Source organism: Lampetra planeri, chromosome 20 (genome assembly GCF_965212315.1).
Source record: "Lampetra planeri chromosome 20, kcLamPlan1.2.h2, whole genome shotgun sequence".
In the NCBI taxonomy this organism is placed as follows: domain Eukaryota; kingdom Metazoa; phylum Chordata; class Hyperoartia; order Petromyzontiformes; family Petromyzontidae; genus Lampetra; species Lampetra planeri.
The window spans coordinates 7,660,947-7,685,506 of record NC_136126.1 but is presented as its reverse complement, the minus strand read 5'-3'; the positions used below and the strand labels follow the sequence as shown (position 1 = coordinate 7,685,506).

The 24,560-nt window shown below is 47.3% G+C and overlaps 1 protein-coding gene across 2 annotated transcripts in view; it reads left to right on the top strand.

Annotated features, from left to right (window-relative positions):
- Positions 1–20,609, top strand: part of HS2ST1 (heparan sulfate 2-O-sulfotransferase 1) — a 59,165-nt gene extending 38,556 nt beyond the window's left edge. For both annotated transcript variants that reach the window (XM_078603468.1, XM_078603469.1), the window contains exons 2-7: positions 4,432–4,682; positions 8,202–8,287; positions 9,437–9,575; positions 14,902–14,999; positions 16,846–17,003; positions 17,490–20,609. In XM_078603468.1, coding sequence (XP_078459594.1) covers positions 4,432–4,682; positions 8,202–8,287; positions 9,437–9,575; positions 14,902–14,999; positions 16,846–17,003; positions 17,490–17,716 — 959 coding nt within the window. In that variant the 3' untranslated portion in view covers positions 17,717–20,609. The remainder of the gene's footprint in view (positions 1–4,431; positions 4,683–8,201; positions 8,288–9,436; positions 9,576–14,901; positions 15,000–16,845; positions 17,004–17,489) is intronic.
- Positions 20,610–24,560: the final 3,951 nt, after the last annotated feature.

The following is a 24,560-nucleotide window of genomic DNA, read 5'->3' as shown; positions in this document are numbered from 1 at the left end:
AGCTCCTCCTTTCGGAGTGTTTAGATTATTGTTTGGCTGCTGTAAATTTCCACACGGTAAGCCACTTAGTTGAGATATCATTTGTGGCCAGGTCGCTTCTGAAAAGAAGCTCATAGCTCCATGGGCTTGAACTGGTAAAATAAAAATTGTTCAGTTTCATTATTTTGGTAATTGTCTTACCTTTCCTAGACTTTACACTCCTATCGTGTTTTTGTTTGCTGTTGTAACCTTCTGACCTGCCCCCCCCCCCCGCTACTGGACATCTGTGAAAACGACCTTTATAGCTCATCGGATTCCTCCTCCAGTCTGAATAAAGATTCTGATTCGGGTCTTTCGTGAGTGGTAGCAGCGACGCCCTCGGCGCGGCGGCGGAGCAGAGATCGGCATTTTTTACGAACGGCGTCGGGGAAATCGACTGTGCGGGACGACGGTGCTCGGTGGCTCCACAGTGGGGAAGGGATTTTAGCTGCAAGCGGAGCGAGGTGCCGTGTCAATCAACGGCCGTGACACCGGCGCCTCGTACAGCTTCTAACAGGCTGTTGAGGCAAGTGCTGTTAGCAAGCACCTAATTAAAGCCAGTACAGCATACGAGGGAGGTGGGGAGGGAGGTGTGGCCAGCACAACGCCCCTCCGTCTTTGTCTCCCCAGTGTTGATGCTTACCGCACCAGGTACTCGTTTATGGCTGAGTCGACCTGGGGGGGGGGTGGGGGCCCAGGATCGTTTCAGACATTTCTCATTGGTGTTGGCTGTGAGCTGAGATTGAACTGGGTCACTGGGTTCTGATGCTCAGTGCACTAACCACTACATTAATGCTCATTTATACACACACATAGCATGGGAATGATATACACGTGATTACACACTTACATATTTTGTATTTACACGTACAAACAAACCCTTGGTCAATCCATTGCTTCGTGTCAGAGGTCCAATAAGATCTGGTGCTTTCCGGGTGATAAGGTCATATGAGCAATACAATTTAAAATTCTATAATCTCCAAATGTGTTTCTGTCTGCATATCATTGCTCCATATATATATACAGGTGCGCATAAAAATATGCATGTGCTGTATACATGCATACGTGCATGCATGCATTTTCAATATATGTATGGCGATTTCTCCATCCGGTGAATGCGTACCCATGTCATTGTATGATTGCCGTCTTATCAGGCTTATGCAAATGTAATACGCATGCAAAATATTATTTTAAATGTTACGCTTACATTTTCCTGAATCGGGGTGTTTAGGCAGGCCAGGAAAGAAGCCTCGATGGATTTGCCTTTGTTAAAAAAAGCTGGCTGTGGTAAACGATAACATCTATTTTAATCGATGAAATCAAAATCTACTGCTGTTTTGCGCACACACATTGGCCTCATGTTAATTGCATCCGTGCGTGGATGTATACGTGCGTGCGCGCGTGGATGTATACGTGCGCGCGTGTATACGCGCGTGTATACGCGCGTGTATACGCGCGTGTATACGCGCGTGTATACGCGCGTGTATACGCGCGTGTATACGCGAGTGCGTGTGAAAGGGGAGCGGTAGTGTCGTGGTTAGCGCACGGCACTAAGAACCCAACAACCGTCTGATTCCCGCTCACGACCAAAAAAGTGACGAATATTTTTTTTACATCCATGCCCATCGTCCACTGGGGAATTAGTCTCCACAAGTTCACAATCCCGTTAGGCCCCCGGAATGTAGTGCAGGCAGAGTTTTTGGAGGGCACGGAGTGCCCGCCCCTACCACCTTGCTTCCCGAGACCATAATCGTAAGCCTCCCATCTTTTTTCTGCATCACGAGGCAAGCTGCAACTAGTTTTAGATATCCAGATAAAAGTTAAAAATGTAATACTATTTTCACACTTCGAGCGTCGGGCATGCAAGAAACTGCGTACAACCTTTCTTGCTTCTTCATCATCATCGCCTTGTGTGTGTGTGTGTCTGTTCTGAAGTCCAGTTAGGCAGTCTACTTGGCAAGCGTATGCTTCCCACTGGAAGAAACGTCGAGGATGGTACCACGTGACGGGTGTGAACCTGGCGCATTGCGGCGTTTGCGCAGATTGTGCAATTCTTAGTGGAGGCGTTCGATGAGAGACTTTCGTTGACGGCCCTGATGGTCAGAGTGGCGGCTATCTCGGCCTTCCCCCACGAGGAAGTCGAGTGGCACGCAGTGGGATCCTCAGAGTGCTGTTAAGAATTGTCAGTGCCATGAGGCAGGAGAGGCCACCAATAAGGTCCAGGGGGGGGGGTGTAGCTCCCTTTTACGCCTGGTGCTGAACGCTCCATTGTAGTTCTCTCTTTTGTACCCTGGGTGCGACGTGCTCCCGAGAGGCTGTCAACTCTCCAAACGCTGTCTCGGTTGGCGATCACCTCACCGCGAAGGAGGGTTTGGCAAACTACGAGCCCTTGTGGTGGACCCTCCATTTACCGTCATATCTAACGGGAAGGTCAGTGTCGCGGACTTGCCCCCCCCCCCCCCCCCCTTGTTTGTCTTGAAGGTTCTTTCCGAGTTCCATATCAACCGGGAGATTAAGCGTTGTAGGAGTTTTTGCCCCACCACCTTTCTGCTCCCCGGCAGAAGCAAGGCTTCATTGGCTCGACCCGGTTCGTTGGTCGTTGATCTTCTGTCTCTTCTCTGTCTGCCAACGTGGAGTAAGGCGGAGCAGCTGTTTGTGTTGTAGAGAGAAATAAAATGGGGGGGGGGTGGGAGGTGGAGGCGGCGGCTTCCAAACAGAGGGTGGCTACATGGCGTGTTGCAATGCATCCAAGAGGCGTGTACGAGATCAAGGGGCGCGGCAGAGTCGAGCGACGTAATCTGTATTCCACCAGGGCCACGTCGTCAGGTGTCCTGGGCTAGCAAAGGATGTCGTGCCGCTGGCATGAATCTGCAAGGCCGCGGTGTGGAGCTCCCCCCCCCTCCTCCACCTCACATGTTTACCAAAACACTGCAGGCCTAATTTGTGGGGGTGGGGGGGGGCTCAAAACGGCCGATTTTAGGAACGCGGTGCTCTCGACCGCGGTGACCCAGTAAGAGCTTCCTGCAGGTTAAGATCCTTTTTCTCGCCTCTGGCTTAGCTCTGTCTTTAATTCACTTGTGTACAGTCTGACCGTGTCGGTGGCCATTGTATAAATAAACAGGGTTTTAGCAGCTGCGTTAAACCCAGTTTTCATGGTTGGCCACCCGGCACGCTCCACATTCGTCCACATTCCCCGCAAAAAGGGTTCCCACCTTCTCTAATGCCTGGGCGGCGTGTATCTGGAGTGTGTGCCGGTAAGGTGAAGTGCACAGTTGTGCTTGGCTGGATTGTTTTGTTGAGTTGCCATTGTTATTGTCTGATTGGTCTGTATCTCATGGCGACGAGATGTTAACTACCTCGCCTGGTATACAGGAGGGCGTGAGTTCAATCCCGACCCTGACGCCTGTATATTTGGAGTTTGCATGTTCTCCCCGTGGCCACGTGGATATTTTTCTCCGGATCCTCCGGTTTTTCCTTCCACATTTAGAAACATGCGTTTAGTGTATTTGGCTGCTGTAAATTTCCACGTGATAAGTCACTTCGCTGGCTATCATTTGTGGCAAAGTCGCTTCTGAAAATAGCTATATAGCTCCGTGGGCCTTACCTGGTAAAATAAAAAAAAATGTAGTTTAGTTGACCTTGTTAATGCATCTCACAGATCCGGGTTGCCGTCACGTAACCTCCTTAAATCGCTAGGTTATACACGTGCTTTTGGAACCCATCTCGCTCGGTTCGATTGTCAGCCATGGGTTAAGGGAGTCTTCCCCTAGGTTCACTCGGCCTTAAAGGTGTGCTTGGACCGCTGTGTAAACATCAGCACTGGGGGACACAAACGCGGCGGGACGTGTGATGCTGGCCGCACCACGCCGCCACGTGTCAATCTGACACGAGATAGGTGCTCGCTTAAGAGCACTTGCCTCAATCGTGTTTCATGGTTTTGCAGGCGATATTTGTGTGTCCGCGCGGGTGTGCTCTTGGAGATGCACGTGCTTGGAATTACATTGCGAGATGGGAACAGGAACGCATGGTTGGAGAAGATACGCAGGTTAAAGATTTTGACCGCACAGAAAAGCAAGTGGGCTCTGACAAAGCATGTCAGGAGAAGGGAGGATTGGAAGTGCTCTAGACCCACGGCGGAGTAGCAGCCAGCAGAGCGACCATGGCCAAGATGAAGCTGTCAACGGCCCGTGACAATTACCTGGGCCTCCCCTAGGTCGACTGGGCCTCAAATGAGTACGTGGTGCGATGTGTAAACAAAGTCGGCCGAGCATGGTGCTGGCCACCCCACCCCCGTTGCGTGCCTTGTCGGCCCTTCACAAAGGTGCTGCTCGCTAACAGCACTTTTACCAACCGTCTGTTAAGGCTATCCACGGGCGGGGGGAAATATTTGTGTTCTCTGTGCTGTTGATGCAGAGCGGGCCGTGGCGCTGCACCAGGTGCGAGCCATAGAGCAGAGGCACACACAGGAGCTGGCAACGCGCGCCGAGGGTGGCCCCTGGGGAACGGGGGGCCCAGACGACCTCATCGTGCTCTACAACCGCGTGCCCAAGACGGGCAGCACCTCGTTCACCAACATCGCGTACGACTTGTGCGCCCGCAACAAGTACCACGTGCTGCACATCAACACGAGCCGCAACAACCCCGTCATGTCGCTGCAGGACCAGGTGGGCGTCTACCGCAAAGCACTCTTGCCAGGCGCGTGACGACGCGTCGATTCCCTCAAGCTCGGGCGATACATCGAACGAACAATTGTGGGCGTTAGCGATCGATGTTTTTCTGTTGGGGTGTGTCGCATGTTAATGTCGTTCAACGTCGCCCGCCCCCCCGCCGCAGCCGCTAGATAGAGGCACAACGGTCTGCTGCAGTGTGGTGAAATAGAATTGATTGCGCGAATTGAAACGTGATCATGAACCACGATGATTAAATCGGCAGGAGGGGGGGGAGTATTGTTACACCCCTAGTGACAGTCCCACACCCCCTAGTGACATGGGTGAATGGTTCCTTCCCTGCCGGGATACGTTAAACCTAGGGTTTTGTGAGCTCGAAAATAAATAGTTTTCATAATCGCGTTAATTAAATTCTTTCATTTATTTGTAATTCACGTATTGTGTCGAGTGTTATCGTAATAGGTATTTGCATTTCTATTAAAATAAATTGTCGCTTATCAAGATGGTAAACAAAAGAATGTAATTACATTTCTCATGGCATACAGTAAGCAACAGACCAGCTGTCGTAGAAAATATAGAAATCTTTAAATCTGGCAGTGAGGTCTAAAAACAAAAGCACAATATAGAATAATCGTGCTCGCTGCTAAAGTGCCCGCTAATTTCTTGCCACGCAAAGCGTTGCTTTTGACTGCTGCACTTTTATTGAGGCTGTTCAAAACATCGGTGGTCATTCGTCAACGACACTGCCTTAATTGTAAAAGTTTATAATAGGTAACGTTTCGGGCAACAGCCCTTATTCATGTGCTCCTGATATGTTAACAAGAAGGACCATCGCCCAAAACATCGCCTTTTGTATATGTTTTCCGGTCAAGGTCTCAGCGTTATCGACGAACGTGTTGAGTGCGTTTTGTTACTTGTGCTTTGTGCAACGCTGCCAATGCAGTGTCTCCAAATAATTTGTTTACTGGCGATAGGTCACCTCTCCGGGTTGATGTGCGTAAAATTCGTGGTGCGTCGCGCACTGCACATTTAGGCCGGCGACACGAGCGACGCTTCAATTGATGTCTCGCCGCCGTCCCCCGTCAGGATGGGATGACGTGTCATGAGCACGATGCCAATGCTGTAAATCCATCCTTCCCCCCCGCTGAATTACGGCTTCTGCTACCGCAGCCCCAAGTCGTCTTAAAAGCAGGTAGCAGCATGTGCTCGCACGGACTTTGTCAATTCAAAGGTTGGCGGTGTAGAGGGGGAGTGGAATCCCCAAAATAAATTCTTCAGTTCAGAAACGATGAGTGCCTGGCTCCTACAAGCTCGTGGCATGGCTTGTTAAGCCATGCATCACGCTGTTAGCTTAAACTCAGCCAGTGTTGATGCCAAATAGTCAATTAAAAACATACCGTTAAACAGTAAAACAAGGATTGAGCACCGCTGTTGTAAGGCGGCCACCTGCTTGTAACGACCATGGAGGCCCTTAATGGGCCACCTCCGGCGTAATTTCGGCTAACCGTGTGTATGGAGACCACAACCCCAGCGACGGCAGCTTGATGGGGAAACTGTCAATGGTCATTACCCAAATGTTCTGCCGTAACTTTAGAAACATGGACAAGGATTATGGGTTGTGTATTTTTTTTTTTTCTTGGGCTCTCTTTACCAATTTGTTTAATTCCACCGTGTAGCACTGGTCGTAACGCACAGGAATTATTTGCTCTAATTTGTCAAAGCTAACGGCATGTGACCACACGGGAAGCATCCCCCTCGTACCTCGCGAACGCGCTTCAGCGTCGATCGCAGTCGTACGTGCGGTGAGAGCGCGCACCTGTTGTCAACGTCCGGAGTTCATAGCCAAACCCGAAGCAACGTCACCCAAAGACTCTCCAACCTTCCCTTTGGCCATCTTCCTCGTCCAACGAAACGGATGGTGATGAGCCGAGCGGATGTGCCGCCTTGTAAAAGGGGGAACTCGGCACGCATTGCCGAGCCTCCTTGTTCTCGGGTGGTGCCTCGCCGACTGCCTGTCGCACCCGGAGGCCCCTCCCCCCCCCTCCCCTGTCATGCTCACGACGCCGACGGCCACATCCGCGAACATAAGCTCGTTAAATTGGCGCCGCCGTGCTCGAGCGGGTTTTAATTCGCCGTTGGCGCCAGGAGAAAGGATTTCTGCGCGGAGGAGGAGAGCGAGGCGATGGACGCGTTGTGCGAGAGAGGATGGCCGAACCTGTGCGCTCCCTCTCTCGTGCGCGGGACCACAGGGACGCGCGCTAGCGGAACCAGAAACTTTAACTGCGCTCCGCTACCGTGTGCAGCATAGTAATTTCAAATAGGGATGCAGGGAGGATTGTGAGAAATGCAGGATACTTCGTGCTGCGTACGTTTCCTTCGCATATGCAATCACGTACGAGACATCGATGCCTCGCTTAGCCTAGTTTGACCGTCAATAATAAACGTGTGTTCTTTGCGAGCGCCAGTAGCACGCACAGGGAAGGGTGTGGGCAGCAGCAGCAGCAGCAGCACACACGCGCACAGCCACCTTTTGTATCCTAAAATGTAATGTTCGTAAACCCATTCTTAACAAGTAGTCACCTTTAGGCCTCAGTGTACCTAGGGGAGGCCCAGCCCGTGTTCAGATGTCAAGTGGCGCTGGCGATGGACACGGCTAGGAGGTGAACCTGTGTCGTTAGCGCAGTGTTCTTGCCGAACCAAAGTAGCACAGCTCAATTTAACACGTAGGCTTTCGCGACTAATACTATTCATAATCAACGTTTTTGGGTTTAGATCGCGTTATTTATAAATGTGTCGTAACCCTCCACCACCCGACACGGCCAATCAGTAAAAAAAAAGTGTCACGTTGACAAAAGACAAATAGTTCACTGCTTTAGCCCACCGGTGTGTTGAAGCGTGAAACCACAACATTTACAATTTTTGAGTACGACGTTTTGCTGGTAATTGCATCCAGCATCCAATGCACAATAATACACACGTGCACATGAAGACAAATGTCCCCCATACAGCCTTTACCAGAGCTCTTGAAGCAAGCGCGATAAGCGAGCACTGGTTAAGGCTGGCACGGCACAAAAGTGGGGGTGGTGTAGTCACCACTCCATGCCTGGCCGCTTTTGTTTCTTCAGTGGTGATGTTATACCCACTGGTCCATTTGAGTCCGAGTCGACCTAGGGGAGGCCCAGAACCGGTTAGGATACTTGCCACCATTATTGGTCGTGAGCAGGAATCAAACTCGGGTCGCCGTGTTCGCAGAGCAATGCACTAAACACTGTGCGCTTTGCACACACGTATGCACACAAGATACACAGATGCACGCACGGATGCACATGCCCACACTGAAAGATATTACTTGCACGCATGCATGAACACGCATGCGCAAGCCAACTAGGGAGCTGCACATAAATACAAAGTGTTGCACAATCTGTTTCATATAGCCGGTGACTGCTACCTTTTATTTGTTTAGTACTCTTGACCCCGATTGTTTGTGTTTCTTGTTGTCATTGTTTTCTTTTTAAGGCGAGATTTGTTAAGAACGTAACGGTGTGGAAGGAGATGAAGCCGGGATTTTATCATGGACACTTGGCGTTCGTTGATTTCAGCAAGTGAGTCGGAGTGTCTCCATCAGCTCGCTCGTGCTTCTCTTGAGTGTAATATTGCTGTCATATCCGTGGGGTGTTTTTGCTAGTCTAAAAAAATTATGGGAAAATAAGAATAGGTTTTACCATATCCGGAAATAAAGCAGGTTTGTTTTCATGTTTTGCCACAAGTACGTGTGGTTAATGCAGACATCATGCCTTGCAAAAGGTATCTTTTTGGTGTTTGAATATCTTGACAACTGTTTAACACGTAGGCTTTCGCGACAGGAGGATTTTATCCTACAAATCTGGCTGCGGCCTGATGATGCCCGTTGTAATTGCTGGCGAAACGTTGTGCTAAAATTGCTAATGTTGTGGAATTACTCTCCAACACACCGGTGTGCTGTACTAGTAACGAATTGGCATGTTCTGTTTACGTGACAAACCTTACTATATTTCACGCAAGTTTTGTGGGACTATGGGAGGAGGTTTAGGAGGAAAATGAAATGTATGCAGTTGAAATTTGGTTTCTTACAAGCCTGGTGAGAAAAAAATGATTACATCTCGTGAGGAACAAACATTTGGAACATCACGGAGAGTGAACACTCGATAGGACGGAAGAGAGTTGCACTGTAGTGGGTATAGTCACGTGTGGCAGATGGATGAAAACTCGATTACCCAGGTGGTCCTCTCAATTATGAACGCAGGGAAGAAGAGACAGAGTTAGCAAGGGGTGAGACTGAGGTGCCATGGAGGCCTTGGGAGAGAGAGAGAGAGAGGACTGCACCTGAGATTTATGAAGACAGAAGTTGGGAAGATAGGAATGTTTGTAGTCTCCCAACAAAACCATGCGATGCCTAGACATAGAGACTGATGAGTATCATAATGATTGTTGGTGTGAGCATCGATCCATATTCATTATTGTCAACTTAATCGTCGTTCCGCCCCGGCACCGACTGCCACCGCAGGCAAGAATGGTGCAGAGAAACAAAGCGAGGCTTCTGGATGTGACGAGGCGACCTCTTCCAGTCGAGAAATGCCACGAAGCAAGTTCCCCCGCCCACTCGGCCGTGCAGAGCTGCAGTACGGGAGCTCCCTCCCCCCCCACCGTGACAGGCGTCGTGTTATCGTGAAGGCCGCGAGTCAACGGAGTGGTGTCGTTCCCCACACCCCCAGGTTCGGCGCCTACAGAAAGCCCATCTACGTAAACGTGGTGCGCGACCCCATCGAGCGCCTCGTGTCCTACTACTACTTCCTGCGCTTCGGGGACAACTATCGGCCCAGCCTGCGGAGGCGCAAGCAAGGGGACAAGAAGGTAATCCGGCTTGGGTTCACGCGCCAGTGGGGAGTGGCCCACGCGCACCTTGGAGGGTGAAGGGTTTGGTCGACCGCGTAGATTTGACGAGCCCCTCAAAAAACGGTGATTGCGGGAGGTGGTAGTACAGCAAAGTGGGTTCATCAACCTGCCTTGATAAACCCAAAGTGGGTTCATCAAAGTGGGGTCATCAAGGCGAGCTGATAAACATTCCACGGTGGCGAGATGTTAACTACCTCGCCTGCTGTACAGGAGGTCGTGGGTTTGATCCCGACCCTTACGGCTGTATATTTGGAGTTTGCATGTTTTTTTTCTCCGGGTCCTCCGGTCTTTACCTCCACATTTAGAAACATGCTTTTCGAATAATTGGCTGCTATAAATTTCCACATGATACGCCACTTCCTTGAGCTATCACTTTTGTGGCCAGATCGCTTCTGAAAAAGAGCTATACAGTTCAGTGGGCCTTACCTGGTAAAATGAAAAAAATCGTTTAGTTTATAGTCTGTGCAGACCTGTGAGCGTTATCATCTCGTAAATGTGCTTTTTTACAGACGCTCTGGTTTCTTGGCACGATTAAAGCCCTTCTTTTATAGCATTAATATGTTATTAATTACAAGCCTGGGGCTCAGAGAAGGCAAAGGTGTGAAACCTTTCCTGTGGAGAACTTAACGCTTTAATAATGGGGCAACTATAGCAAACTCATTCGCACAGGGTATCGTCGTTTCGTTGAGATGGCGATTAAGGGGCCGGCGGAGTGGTGGTGCAATGTTTCGTGCACTTTGCTGTGAACCTGGTTACCCGAGTTCAATTCCTCACCACGGCTAACGTCACTGGCAAGTGATCTGGCCGAACAAACCCTAGTTGCTGGGGCGTAATGGAGATAACTTAATCCAGCAATGGATTAGCGAAGGATTGCAAATTGCTATTTTCCCAATTGGCTGCTTCAATTTGTTGGTTGTTTCTTTAAAATGTAATTTTAGATAGTGCTTTGTTACCTGTGCAATTATGTTTCTTTTATGCATGTATGTTGAACTTCTTTCGCACCGCACGTAGCCAACCATGCTCATCGGAGGTGCAGGGCAAGGACAAACTAAACGCAAAAAGCTGTTTTTTATTGTCTAGTGTGATTATTGAATTGGCATTGTTATTTTTTATATAGATTTATTTTGTTTGGTATCTGCAATGAATTTTCCAAATGTGAATCGTGCCTCTTGTATTTTAAACCAGGAGCGGGGGGGAGGGCTTGTTTAAATTGGGCTCTCATACCATTTCTAAAACAAGGTCATTGATTGGCATCGAGTGGGTCATCTGATAATCGATCCACCAATTGCTTTCATTCATAAGCGACCGAGAGCCCATTGATACTAATAATCCATCTTTCGATGGAGGTTTCGTGCGTCAAACACAAAAGACGAGAATGTAAAGGTGTATTTCACTTCTGAATTAAAATAAAATTGAGTGCAATAAAACACCCAAGTGAGCATTCATGAACAATACAATAAAATAGATTTCGCACACTTTGTCTGGTATCAGCTCAGAGCTGCATTCCAGGTCAATTCCCGTCTTTGTCCAATTTGTAGTCATGCGGCTTTAACAAAATCATATGGGGACATTCCTGATGAAAGCACACAATGTGTTTGTTTCTTCTTATGCAGTTTTTATATTTTGTATCTTGCCAGGGCCCATCAAGGCCAAGGCCAAGGCCAGCTCCATTGTGGTTTCTAGATTATTTATAGGTCTGAGAAAATGGTTTAATTTCATATTTTATAACCTCTGTGTCTTCAACGGTTTTCAAGACAATGTAGTTTACATAATCTTTACCCCGCTACTTAAAAAATCTTGCTGTTAAGAGATATAGTTCTGGAAGACGGTCCCATAGGAAGACACAATATGATACTAGCGTAGTGCTATTGTCATCGGTTGTCAAACTAACTGTAAAATTACTATATCGATTCATTGCATACACAAGAGGGGTCCAAGCTGTCCAGCTAGTCTGGAGCAGTGTTCAGACATACAGCGTTGGCATCTCTCCCGCCTTGTCAAGCCTCTTTCCAGATTGTCTCTGCCAAATTATCCTGTATGAAGGTTTGCACAAATGTGGTTCTATTTTTATTGATGAAGTTATCCACACCATTGGTACCTCATTTGCCAGTAAAAAATATGATAATTGGTTTTTTACCCTTTTATCTGGCAACAAAACTGACACCTTTTTTTACGAGGAGCCCATTGATACAAATAATCCATCTTTCGATGGAGGTCTCGTGCGTGTATGAGGTACCAATGGTGCAAATGCTTACCCCGAGCTCTCATACTCTGATGGTGCATTGATAGATAGATAGATCGTTTATTGTCATTGTCACCAGTACAACGAAATTTAAAATGCTCACCAGTCAGGGCATCATTCATAAATTTAAATTAAATAAAACAAGAAAATAAAAATAAAATTAAATGAAAAATAATCAATTTATACTATATATAAAAACAGCCCAAGTATACCCACATACCCACATAAGGTTACATTTTGTCATTGCACATCTCTATTTCACATTCAATTGTAAACACTATTACTTAATAATTAATTAGCATTATTGAGTGTGGTGATCGCTGTAGGATAAAAGCTCTGTTTGAATCTGTTTGTGCGTCATCTGGTCCAACCTATGTGAGACTAGGCTCTAAAGAAAGCTTTCTCGGGTGTGGACCAATCAACTTCAAGGACAGTGCATACATTATCAGAGTTATGTTTTTTGTTTGCATTATGACTGCAGGTATTGTGGTCTATGCAAACATGACTCCTCGTAAAAAAGGTGTCAGTTTTGTTGCCAGATAGAAGGGTAAAAAACCAATTATCATATTTTTTACTGGCAAATGAGGTTCCAATGGTGTAAATGCTTACCCTGAGCTCTCATACTCTGATGGTGCGTTGTCTTTGAGTTGTGCGCCTTTTGGCATCATCTGGTCCAACCCATGTGAGACTAGGCTCTAAGGAAAGCTGTCTCGGGTGTGGACCAATCAACTTCAAGGACAGTGCATACATTATCAGAGTTATGTTTTTTGTTTGCATTATGACTGCAGGTATTGTGGTCTTTGCAAACATGACGCCTCGTAAAAAAGGTGTCAGTTTTGTTGCCAGATAAAAGGGTAAAAAACCAATTATCGAAATTATCCACAGTTTAGAAAAAGGTCTCCTCCAAAATTAAGTGGCACCTTGCAGTCTTGTCAGATTTCTGAATGCATTCGCAGCGTTCAGAAAGTGTCTACAATGTTTCGTATTATCTCCAGGCCCTGGCGCATTGATGGGACAGTTCAGACGTCAATGCTTATCACACACACACTGTCCAATACATGTTGCGAGCGATTTTCTGAGACTTATAGAAACCAAAGTGAGTGGATACTGGCATTAAGCAGATTAAACATCGATGTCGGGTGTCAATAGGCTCAACTTGGTGACGTAACGATGAGACTGTAACTGGGCTACATTACCAATCGGGGGAGAATTGCAAAGGATGACGTTATACTGCTGAGGCGTGCAACCCGCTTCCGATTGGTCGTTGGGAAGCTTTATTTGACAGGTGCTGTCTAAAAACGGTTGATCCGCGGGTCGAAATTTAACCCACGGGAGTAATGAGACCTCGTGGAAGCCTCTTAATGAAGATTGGGGGACGAAGGGAGAGGAGTGTGACGGTGGTTGTTTGCATGAGGGTGCCAAGCCGCACGTGATCTCTGTGTACGCGCGTCGTCGTCGTCTTTGCTAACGCGACGTTTTCCCGTGCCGATGTTTTAAACCTCGTCTCCCATCTCGTGGAGTTCATTAAGAACTTTAACGAACGTTGTTGTGTTAAAAAAAAGAGTTGGAAAGTTTTTAATTTGTTTTCGTAATTTCTGTCGTTTGGGGGAAGAAAAAAAACTTTCAGATTTATTGCGCAAATTATTAGAGAAAAAGCGATGTAATACAAATCAAATGAAAAAAATGTTAGCTCATGCCACTATTTTGGTACTATTTATGAACCAGGATTTTTGCATGCTCCCGCCCCCCCGTGTGGAATATGCAAAAGACTGCAACATGACTCTTCTGAAAGGGCCCCCAGCGTGCAGTGTTTGGTTGGGTCTCATCAGCAACAAAAAATCAATGGCTCAAAACCTAAGACCGGAAAACTAAATTGTGTGGTGCTTTTGTCCTGTTGGTCTTCTCATTTAAATAATGTTGCTAAGCTGCCTCACTATTGTGCTCCTGGGGCCCGGTGCCCAAGGGTGGCTGGCTGCCTTTGCACACATAATGATGTGTTTACTTGTTTGGTCAACATGTGTCCCATTATTAGCTGGATTAACCTAATGGGTGAAAATGTAATAGCCCTGTGGGAGCACTTACAACGCTTTGTCCCAGTGGACCCCAGTCCTGGCACGTGCGTCACACATCCACGATTCGTCGATTTCAAATGCATAAAATAACACGTTCTCGTGTATAACCTTCCCTCGAAGGGCATTCTCTTGAGAAAGGGAGGGGCTAAAAAACACCCCGATGTTATTTTAAGGGCAGCGGCGCCTTAACGGCACTTGCGTAAAAACGTGTGCCCCCTTTTTCAGACCGAATTGAAAGCAGTGCCAGATTTTTCTTAGTTGACTTTACATTTCTCACGCTGCGGACATCCAGCCCCAGGTGACACAGTGACCCAAATTTGAGCAATCATCTCGACGAGCTCGTCATCAGCGACGAGCGAGCCTGTGGGGAGCGCACTTCGCTTGGAGGGTAGCGGCGGTGGTGTCGGGAGGAGATGGGAGAGGTGCTGCAGGTGTGGGAGCGTCACATCTGCTGTCTCACGGACGCGACGCGTCTCTCGCGGTGCTTGTTCCTGGCTCGCGATATCAGATTTTTTATTCATCGTCTTTTTTCACAGATGTCCAGTCGGGGCGGGTCATAAGTTCGCACTCATTACACACAAAGTTCATGCCGCAAATGAACCACAATGCCTCGCTGATCTTGTCAAGGAGCATAACTCATCGCGCAAAGTCCAGTCGTCCTCAAAGCGGCTTTTGGCTAGCCATTGAACAAAGGCGGTCACTGCATCGCCAACTTTCAGATGTAACTTCTGTGGCCGTCTGGAACGTTCTTCCTTCCGATATTAGGAATCCACTGGATCTATAAACTTTTAACTCTAAATTGAAAACAAATTTCTTCAGAAATGCTTTGTGTTTAGTTTGTTGTCCTTCCCCCGCACCTCCGGTTAACACGGTTGGCTACGTACACTGCAAAATAAGTTATAGCATACATACAGAAAATTACAAAAACAAACAATATCTCGCGGTCGGTGTTTCGTGCCCGCTCCCACAGACGTTCGACGAGTGCGTGCAAGAGAAGGGCGTCGACTGCGCCCCCGAGAAGCTCTGGCTGCAGATCCCATTCTTCTGTGGCCACAGCGCCGAGTGCTGGTGCGTCCCACTTCACAAACAATGTATTCGTACTCGCACCCTTGCACGCTCACTGGTACCTCAACTGTCACGAATTTAAGCTCGGTTGTGCGTATAACGCTATGGGAAAAATGTTACCTTCTTAAAGTCAATAGAGCAGCAACATTTCATTATCGGGAATGGCGCTAGAAGATGAAGTTGTAAAACTACTTTTGAGGTCATGTCAATAGGTCATTCTCAACCCAACACTAGATGGCACTCCTTAGTGATCCGTAAACAATGCCTCATCGTTTGTCTGTTATCTGGTGTATTGATACATTCTAGCCCTAAGAGTTTGGTAATCCAAATTTTATTAAAAAGACGATTGCGCAACACATATTTGGCCATGTATTTGTACCTAGGCTGAAGCTATCCAACTCGCTTAAATTTCAATGTCGGGAATTCAAACCCATAGTGTCATCGGTGCCCGTGTCGTTGATTTAACACCAAGCCACTCTGAGCCACCCAAGTCGGCTTTCGCAATTAATACAAGTCACCCAAATAGGCAATTGGGGTCGTTGCCAAAGTACATAGTGCAGAACCCCCCCCCTCCCCATTGTGCTTTTCTGAGCTGAATCCAGTCTCCCATCTGTCTAGGAATGATATCTATTATAAAAGTCCGGTTTTGTCCGTCAACTAAATTATGAGAGCCTTTCAGAAGGCCTAAATCAAAAAAGTTATAGAAAGTGGATCTCCCCCCCCATTCCCCCAGATGTGGGGGTAAAAAATTGACCCAACAGGTTTACAACAATTGTCGACCGCCACCCATCCCCCACCCATGTTTTTAATGTATTTTATAGGCATATGCCTACATACCCTATATGCAATAGAGCCAGTAGTATCTGCACACATTTGGGGGGGGGGGGAAGGGGGAGAAAAGGACATCAGTGGGGGCGAAAGCGCCAAGAAGCCTTCTGCAGGAGCTCGACTAAGGTGGCTGTAGGCCGCCGAAATTCCAGTCAATTAAAAATCCCATCTTGCTACCGGAGAGCAGTGGACACTGAGCCAAGGAAATGACCACTGGATTCTTCAGATGCCCCCATAAAACCTTATACAGTCTGCAAGTCTCCCTCTATCAATGATTCATCATGCACATCAATTATACATCCTCTTGGAATGCTGAGTTATGGGCATACGTTACGTTGGGTGTTCACTGACAAGGTTCAGCTTGACTTTTCGAACAATGGATGAGTGTTTTCGTCCACACTTTATGGGTGCTTTTGCAGGGCACTGATTAAAATTTCTGGCATTTCACACCATCTAATGGAAAACTACTTGACATGCTGCGGCCGCGACCCTCACCAGGACAAGCGGATTGAGAAACGAACCAAGGGACAAAAATTATAACTGCATGTTAAATTACAATTTCCAAATATGTTTATTACCTAAACTAAAATACAAATCAAATATTAAATAACACGTAAATATACAAATTATTAATACACGTAACAAATACAAATGTCTGGCCTTTCACACCATCGGTTATAAATACAAATTACCCCTCAAGTGGACTCAACATTATATGCCCGCCTACCTCTTATCATGCGAACGAGTGCGCATCAACGGTAGCGACGCGTGCCCTCGCACATCAAGTAAATTTTTATTTTCGCTTAAAAGCGTGGCGCCTTTCCTACACAAATCTGTCACTCACAGCGCCATCACATTCAATACCGTGAACTCGTAAACACAGAAATAAAAAAAATTATACGATGACAAAAAAATGTTATGCGATCGCCCCGGCCACTGACGCATCCTCGCCGACCAACCGCACTCCTCCAGTCAGCGCGTTTGGCTACGTACGGCGCGCGCGTGCGTCTGGGATGCGCAGGACGGTGGGCAGCCGCTGGGCTCTGGAGCAGGCGAAGCTGAACCTGGTTAACGAGTACCTCCTGGTGGGGGTCACCGAAGAGCTGGAGGACTTCATCCTCATCCTGGAGGCGGTGCTGCCGCGCTTCTTCAAGGGAGCCACAGAGCTTTTTAAGAAAGGTAGTGCTCTTTTATTTCCCGTGAATCGCTTGTTTTTTCCTAAACTATTTATTGACGCGCGCATAAACAGCGCAACCGGAGGGCAGTTAAGATGTCGCCACGGTGGCGAGATGTTGACTACCTCGCCTGGTATGCAGGAGGTCGTGGGTTCGATCCCAACCCTGACGCCTGCTGTATATTTGGAGTTTGCGTGTCTCTCTCCCCGTGGTCGCGTGGATTTTTCACCAGGTCCTCCGTTTTTTCCCTCCACATTTACAAACATGCGTTTAGAGTGTTTGGCTGCTATCAATTTCCACGTGATCAGCCACTTCTTTGAACTATCATTTATGAAGAGCTCTATACAGCTCAGTGGCTCTTACGTGGTCAAATAAAAGATAGTTTAGTTTTAAATTTGCCATAGCGTTATGGTTTCTAGTTTGTCGCCGAAGGATGATAGCCCAACTGATATTCCCCTCCCCTCCCCCAACCCCCACTGCGCTGCACCAGGAACAAAGTCGCATCTTCGCAAGACGGCGGAAAAGAAGGCGCCGTCGGCAGACGCAGTGCACACGCTGCAGCAGTCGGAGGTGTGGAAGCTGGAGCACGAGTTTTACGAGTTTGCGCTGGAGCAGTTCAGCTTCATCCGCGCGCACACTGTGCGGGAGAAGGACGGGGAGCTCTATCCCCTCGCCCAGAACTACTTTTACGAGAAGATTTACCCCAAGCAGAGCTAGCCGCGCCCGCGAGGGTCACGGAGGGCCATCCCGGTGCCGTCCCCCGTGCGTGGCCATGACGGGAAATGTTCGGCTCGGCACCGTGCGTCTCCGAGAGAAGACGCAACGGAGCCCTGTTCTCTCTGGTCAAAGCGTCCCGCACAAGAAGGGAGGAGGAGGAAGAAGGGGGGGGGGTGATTTTGGCGAGCGACTGGAAGATGGAAGACTTAGTCACAGCATCGTTTCTGGATAATTGTTTTAAAATGTGAGAGCTTTGGTTTCATTCATTTTTTTTGGTCACCTGCTTTTGAGTTGTGTGGGGGGTATTTCTTTTGTTGTCTCTACCAGTAGCCAACTCGGCTGCCCGCTACCCAACCACTACAATCGAAGGCTCCTAAAAGGCGACATTTCGTCGCCCTTGTGAGGAAAATCCACTCAAGGATTGTAACGTTTTCCAGGGACGTGCGTGCAAATGTCAAGATCGATGGTAGAGAGAGCATTGGGGGCAGTCGGGGCCTGTGCTCTGCTCCGCACGCAACAGACGGCTGAATGGTTGAGGGGAAAAAAAACTGTTCTTTGAATAATGGACGTGCACGCAGCAGCAGCAGCAGCAAAGGGTTGTTTTGTTTTTTGTTTTCTGTCCGGGACCACTCGTGCATAATAACTCTTAGACGACGCATTATTATTGTTTTGGAAATAAATGTCTCAACGTTGGATACATGACGACAGTTTGAATTATGTTTATGTGCGTGTGTGTGCTGTGATAATTTAATGTTTTTTTTTATCAGGGAGACGCTCGCGCACACACGCAAAATATATTCTCAGCTGGCGTGGTGTACATTTCCTTAATGAAAAATCTAGCGAGTATGGTAATACTCTTATGAAAAGAGCATATAAATCATACCATTAATATTAATTCACTGGATAAAACACTGTTTTGAAAATGAGAGTGTTTTAAATGGTGTGTGGTGTATGTTTTGTATCTATGAATCTCACGGTCTGAAATAGAGTAACAAAGCTATTCCTTTTTTTGTGTGTTTTTTTTGCAAAACACCTGACCCACAACATTCTCTACGGGTCAGCTTTTGTTGTGGGTGAAGAAATGTGAAGGTCATCGAGAATAAAAACGGAATTTAGCGATCGTCATTTTTCATCCAAAGTTATTACATCGTACTGCACTGTCTGCAGATTTCAGCATAAGAATAATTGCCTTTTTGAAACATTCGTGAATTTATAACAAACAAAAAAACCCCCATCGTAATTTTGTATTAAATGTCAACAAAACGAGGAGTATATATATAATGTAGCTGTTGCAAAACTATTGGGTGAGCCTTTTTGTTTTACTATTTGCGAGATTAAAAGAAATGTGACTTTGTTTTGTGTTCCTGCTTTTTGTCCCAGAAACCGACGGGGGCGCGTTTGAATTTTGTTTTCATTCAAATTGGTTTCAACGCCTAAATGGGGCAACACTGGTTTCTTCCTTTCAATTCTACTGCGCTTTCGTTTCTTATTTGCTGTAATGTACCCTAGTTGTTAGTGTCAAATAGTTTCTGCTCCGTGTGATACATGCTTTTCAGTCTTGCGTGTTTTTAAGTTAGGTCCGAGGTACAGTGTGTGTGTGTCTTGCATTGCTGGTTCATGGATGCTATCAATAGTTTGCACATCTTAACGTTGTCCTTACCTGCAGATGCCGCTGGAATAACATAATGGTCGAGAACTGGACTGTTAACCTTTACGCGGTCGATTTGGCAAGTGCATTTGCCGTGCCACACAGACACGAGCGGAGACCGGCGCACAGCCAAATCTCGCTGTGCCAGTGCACAATTCCTGGCGTTTGATCGATCCTATGCCTCGTCAACGCAGAAGAGTGGCTGAAATCGGGTGGTCGCTAACTGCCATCGATTTGTTGGCCTATATACAAAGTTGAATTTAAAAAAGAGATTTGTTTTTATTTTGATGTCAAAAGATCTGATATTTTCTACGATTCAGGTAAGCTTCATTTTGCTGTAATTTAATTTGTCCGTGTTATATAAGCGTGAATCGATGGCCAGCAAAATCCCACGTGAATTACAATAACTACGACGTATAAAACATTAATTTAATCTAAGACTTTAATGATGGGCCCGCAATGTTTAAAACAGTTTCATCTTTGTGTCAACGTTCATTTGATTCTGTTTGTATTTTTGCAAATTTTCAAGCAAATGTTCAATCGTATTTTACACAATAATAGTAACATCAGCCATTTGTCTATCTCCTGCTGGATGAAGGCCGCCGCATGCCAATCGGTTCATACGACCTGCTAGAGCAGGCATCAGAACTAAGAAAATATTGCGGACTGAAAATCATTAAGAGATATTGGGAATTGCACCAAGAGACAAAAGCAGATATATCAGATAGCAAGAGCAAATTTGGGAGATGTGATTTTAACTTAAGCGAGCATACGTGGGCTCGGGAAATACGCCACGAGAATGGATGATGGCCCAACGAGACTAGTGATGGAATGACAGCCAAGGGAGAGAGAGGGGAAAAAAAACACTGAACAGGTTGATCACTGGGGAGATGGGAGTGAGTCGATGAGCTCTTGTGCGGGAGCAAGACGGATTGTGGCGTCACAGGACTGGAGGGATGGCATAGGTTGTGGGGGGAAGCCTTCATCCATCAGTGGGTATGCAATGTCTGATGAGTAACATTATAAACAAAACGTGCGCGTCATTAAAAGTTGCTTCGTCGTGGTGGGTTTCCATTGTGATTGAATTTTAAAAAAATTTAAATTAATCTTGAAACACGCTGTTTAACAATAACAAAATAATAACAATACAGTTATTGGATGTTTACCGTTGTTGGTTTGGTGTAAAATCACATGAAATGTTCTATTTTTCATGTTTTGTATATAAAATAAAGTGTGGTGATATTTTACCGTCGTTGGCGCCTGTTCCGTCCAACACGTTCGGCGCCTTCTCCCCACCGCGAGCTCCTCCGTAAGCTCAGTGAGTTCCTCAGTGAGTTCCTCAGTGAGCTCCTCAGTGAGCTCCTCCGTGGAGCTCCTCAGTGAGCTCCTCCGTGGAGCTCCTCAGTGAGCTCCTCCGTGGAGCTTCTCCGTAAGCTTCTCTGTGAGTTCCTCAGTGAGCTCCTCCGTGGAGCTCCTCAGTGAGCTCCGTGGAGCTCCTCCGTAAGCTCCTCGGTGAGTTCCTCGGTGAGCTCCTCCGTGGAGCTCCTCCGTAAGCTCCTCGGTGAGTTCCTCAGTGAGCTCCTCCGTGGAGCTCCTCCGTGGAGCTCCTCCGTGAGCGCCTCCGTGAGTGACACATGCCAGGCACCCCTCTACACACGGCTCCGTTTCTCACTGAATCTTCTCCAGCTCGCTGGTCTACCGAAGTTGGTGGCACGTGACGAGTATCTCTGCAGCCACAGCGAGGGGTGTACGTGATAATAACTTCATAATGATTGCAGTTGTATATACTGTAGCGTCATTCGTGCTAATTGCATCTCGCAACGCTGTTGCAATAATTAAACAGTTCAACGCACATGCATAAACACATGAAGGGCTAAATCCTATCCATAGCCAATATTAAGTAAATGTAACCCTCCAGAAAATAAAACATGAATGAACAAATCAAGAAATGGCATGCAAACAAAAGGCACAAACAACAACAAAAAGTTATCAAAACAGAGGTAAAGAATATTATCTATGTATGTTGAATTTGTTTCGCACTACGCAGCCAACCGTGCTAATGTTGAGGTGCGGGGGAAGGACAAACTAGACACAAAAAGCAGCTCTAAACATCTTGGTTCTTTCGGTAAAGTCACGTAGAAGGGAAATAATAAAATAATAAAAATTAAACAAAATACAATTCCCACATGTTTTATTTGCATTATTTTATTATTTCCCTTCTACGTGACTTTACCGAAAGAACCAAGAAGATGAATCCCTGCAGTCACGAAAGCTTTAAATCGAAATTCAGCTCTAAACAAATGAGTTGTCAATCGAGCTGTAGAAGCGCATACCTCCAGTGGCTTGCTCATATCGAAAGGCAAGAGCATTCCAGGCGGCCGCAGATGCGCATCTGTATGGAACTGTGCAAAGGTTTAGCTCCTCACACCAGCAAGAGCAATTAGTCCACCAAGTGACATCCCAAGATGTGATGCGATGGATGCCGAAATATTTGCAGGAGAGCTGACCCAGCTAACAATTAAAACCCACCGCGCTGCTTATACGGCTACGAGGCGTTATGGTGGTGACGAGTACCCGATGTTGCCGGCTGTGGCCGACTCCCAGTGAATGCCAGTCTCCTAGATTTGAAGCTTTCGTGGCTGCAAGGATTCATACTCTTCTGCTTTTCGGTAAATTCACGTAGGTAAAAAATTATAAAAATAAAATAAGTAAAATTCTGAAACGTGATTTATTATTTTATTTCTATTATTACTTCTATTAATTTTATTTTTTTTACCTACGTGACTTTACCGAAAAAGCCTACGAGTATATAATGCCAGTCTCCTCCACGCCCGTCATGATATTAGCGCTGAGTTGGAAGCCGACTCCTCGCCTCTCGACTCGTTCGTCCCTGCGAGGTTGATGGTCCCTTGTGACACCGGTATTAGAATAATAACACTACTCATCATGCACTCTGATGAGATGCAGTAGTAATGCAGTGCAAATGAGTCAGTGCTGATTAGGTGCTATTAATCCCCAATCCTGTTACCAATTGTGCAAATACGTAGCTAAGAGTGTGTGGTTAACTCGATGCTTGAAGCAGATCCTTGATGGGTTGTGCTAATCTTGGCGTGCCAGTTAACTCTCTGCTCTATACATTCGTCCTAACCCAGTGGGTTAAACGAATTCTTCATTCAATTCTCACGCAGCAGGAACCCGAGTGGAATCTAGCTGAGAATATACTTTGAAAGCAGGAGGGCATCTTGCTGGCCGTGCTGTAAAGAGAAGCCACCGGCGCAGCGCGATCACCTATCGCTGAGAAATCGAGAGGGTCTTCTTGGTTCTTTCGGTAAAGTCACGTAGAAGGGAAATAATAAAATAATAATAATAAAACATAATTAAATAATTCTCACGACGTTTCGGCCACAACGCAAGCAGCCGTCTTCAGGTGAAGACCAGGTCTGTCGGGGAGACACCGTCTGAAAGAAGATGAATCCCTGCAGTCACGAAAGCTTTAAATCGAAATTAAAACGCGAGAGGGTTTTGGGCATCGCTGCATCCTTTCCATCGAGTCGCTGGAAGCACGAGCAAGCGGATTGTCCTCACGCGGTGCTACAGCCCGGCACGTGGCACGCCGAGGTCGGCATCGGTGCAACGCAGTGACGGCTTTTTGCGCTGGGAACACATTCCTGCTGCGGAGGGAGCTGGTAGGAACGTTGGGTTGCTCGGTCAATGGCCAGAGTCAACGGCGGCGTGGTGTATTCCGCAAATATGCCCGACTGCGAGGGCGGGCACAAGCCGGCGTGAGTAGGTTAAACGTTGAGTTGCATAAGGGCACCACGGGGTAACCAGCCCCTCCCCACCCAGCCTCACCCCTACCCAGCCCCACCATCCCCACCCAGCCCCTCCCTGCACGACGGACGGACACAATAATCCCCTGTGGGCTGGTGTAACCAGGAGGTTACTACCAGTAATATTTTTTTCTTGTTCCGATTCAAACAGAGCTCGCTCGGTGGTGACTTTGTCAATTCAAACGTCAAGCTCGCGACACGCGCATCGGGTACGATAATCCCTGATGTTCGGTTCGTGTACGTGCGCTCAACGATGGGGTTCGCGTGGCCCCTGTAGTTGCTAATGGAGTCCGCTACCTTTTCCGCAATGTTGACAATAGAACCAATTTATTAGTCGAATCGTGGCCTTGCATCGGAATTAAATCGACAGGGGGGGTGTGGGTGGGTGGGCTGGTGGGAATCTTGACACCACCTGAAGCTGGGTTTGTCTGCGCGACGGTCAGCAGGTGAACGCGTGGTCCAAGTGACCTTCGTGCTGGTACATGAACCACTGACTACGTACGGTGCGAAAGAAGTTCACACATACATACACCCGCCAGGAGCGAGCATTGGGCTCAAATGAGACAATGGGAAGCCAAGGTGAAAGCAGCGAAGGCTACAACATCAGCAGGCTGTTAAAGACAAATAAGTACCCACGTTGCTCTCTTAAAAGTGTTCTTCACTCATTTTCAGAGGGGGACCCACTTTCGCCGTTAAGACATCATCGGTGTGTGGGTCGCCACACATTTGAAATAATTTGGGTTTGACAGCAGCACGATGATGATGATGGGGGTGGGTGGGGGTGTTTCCACGTGTCGTGTGTTGTTGCATGCGGCACGTCAGGGGCCACACTAAGGGCCACCAGGGGCCACAGTCGCCTGCGGGCCTTGCAATGAAGAGCACTGTCTTAAAATATCCATAAGAGGGTTTTTTTGGGGTTCGATTGCGTAAATATAAATGTGTCATTAAACCCGCCACTACCTGACACAGCCAATTAGTGAGGTTTGTCACGTAAACAAAACATGCCAATTCGTTACTAGTGTAATAAAAGACTTGACCACGATCTCTGGCGCAGTGTCCTTTATTCGGTCCGTACTGCGTTCCCACACGGCTGTCTCTCTTATTCTCTCAGTGCTGGTTCCGATGTCACTCCAGTCACCATCAGCAGCCCCGCTGCTGTTCTTGTCGCTCTTGCAGCCCCACAGCAGCTCCGCTGCTGTAATCTCACACAGCTCCCTTGGCTGTTCCTGCTGCAGCTCTGACAGCCTCGTGCTGTCTCGCCTCCTCGTCGCTCCTGCGACTCTTGGCAGCCACCCCGCTGCCCCTCACACACAGCCTTACTGCCTATCTCTATCTGCAGCTTTACACCTCCCAGTAGCTCCCTACT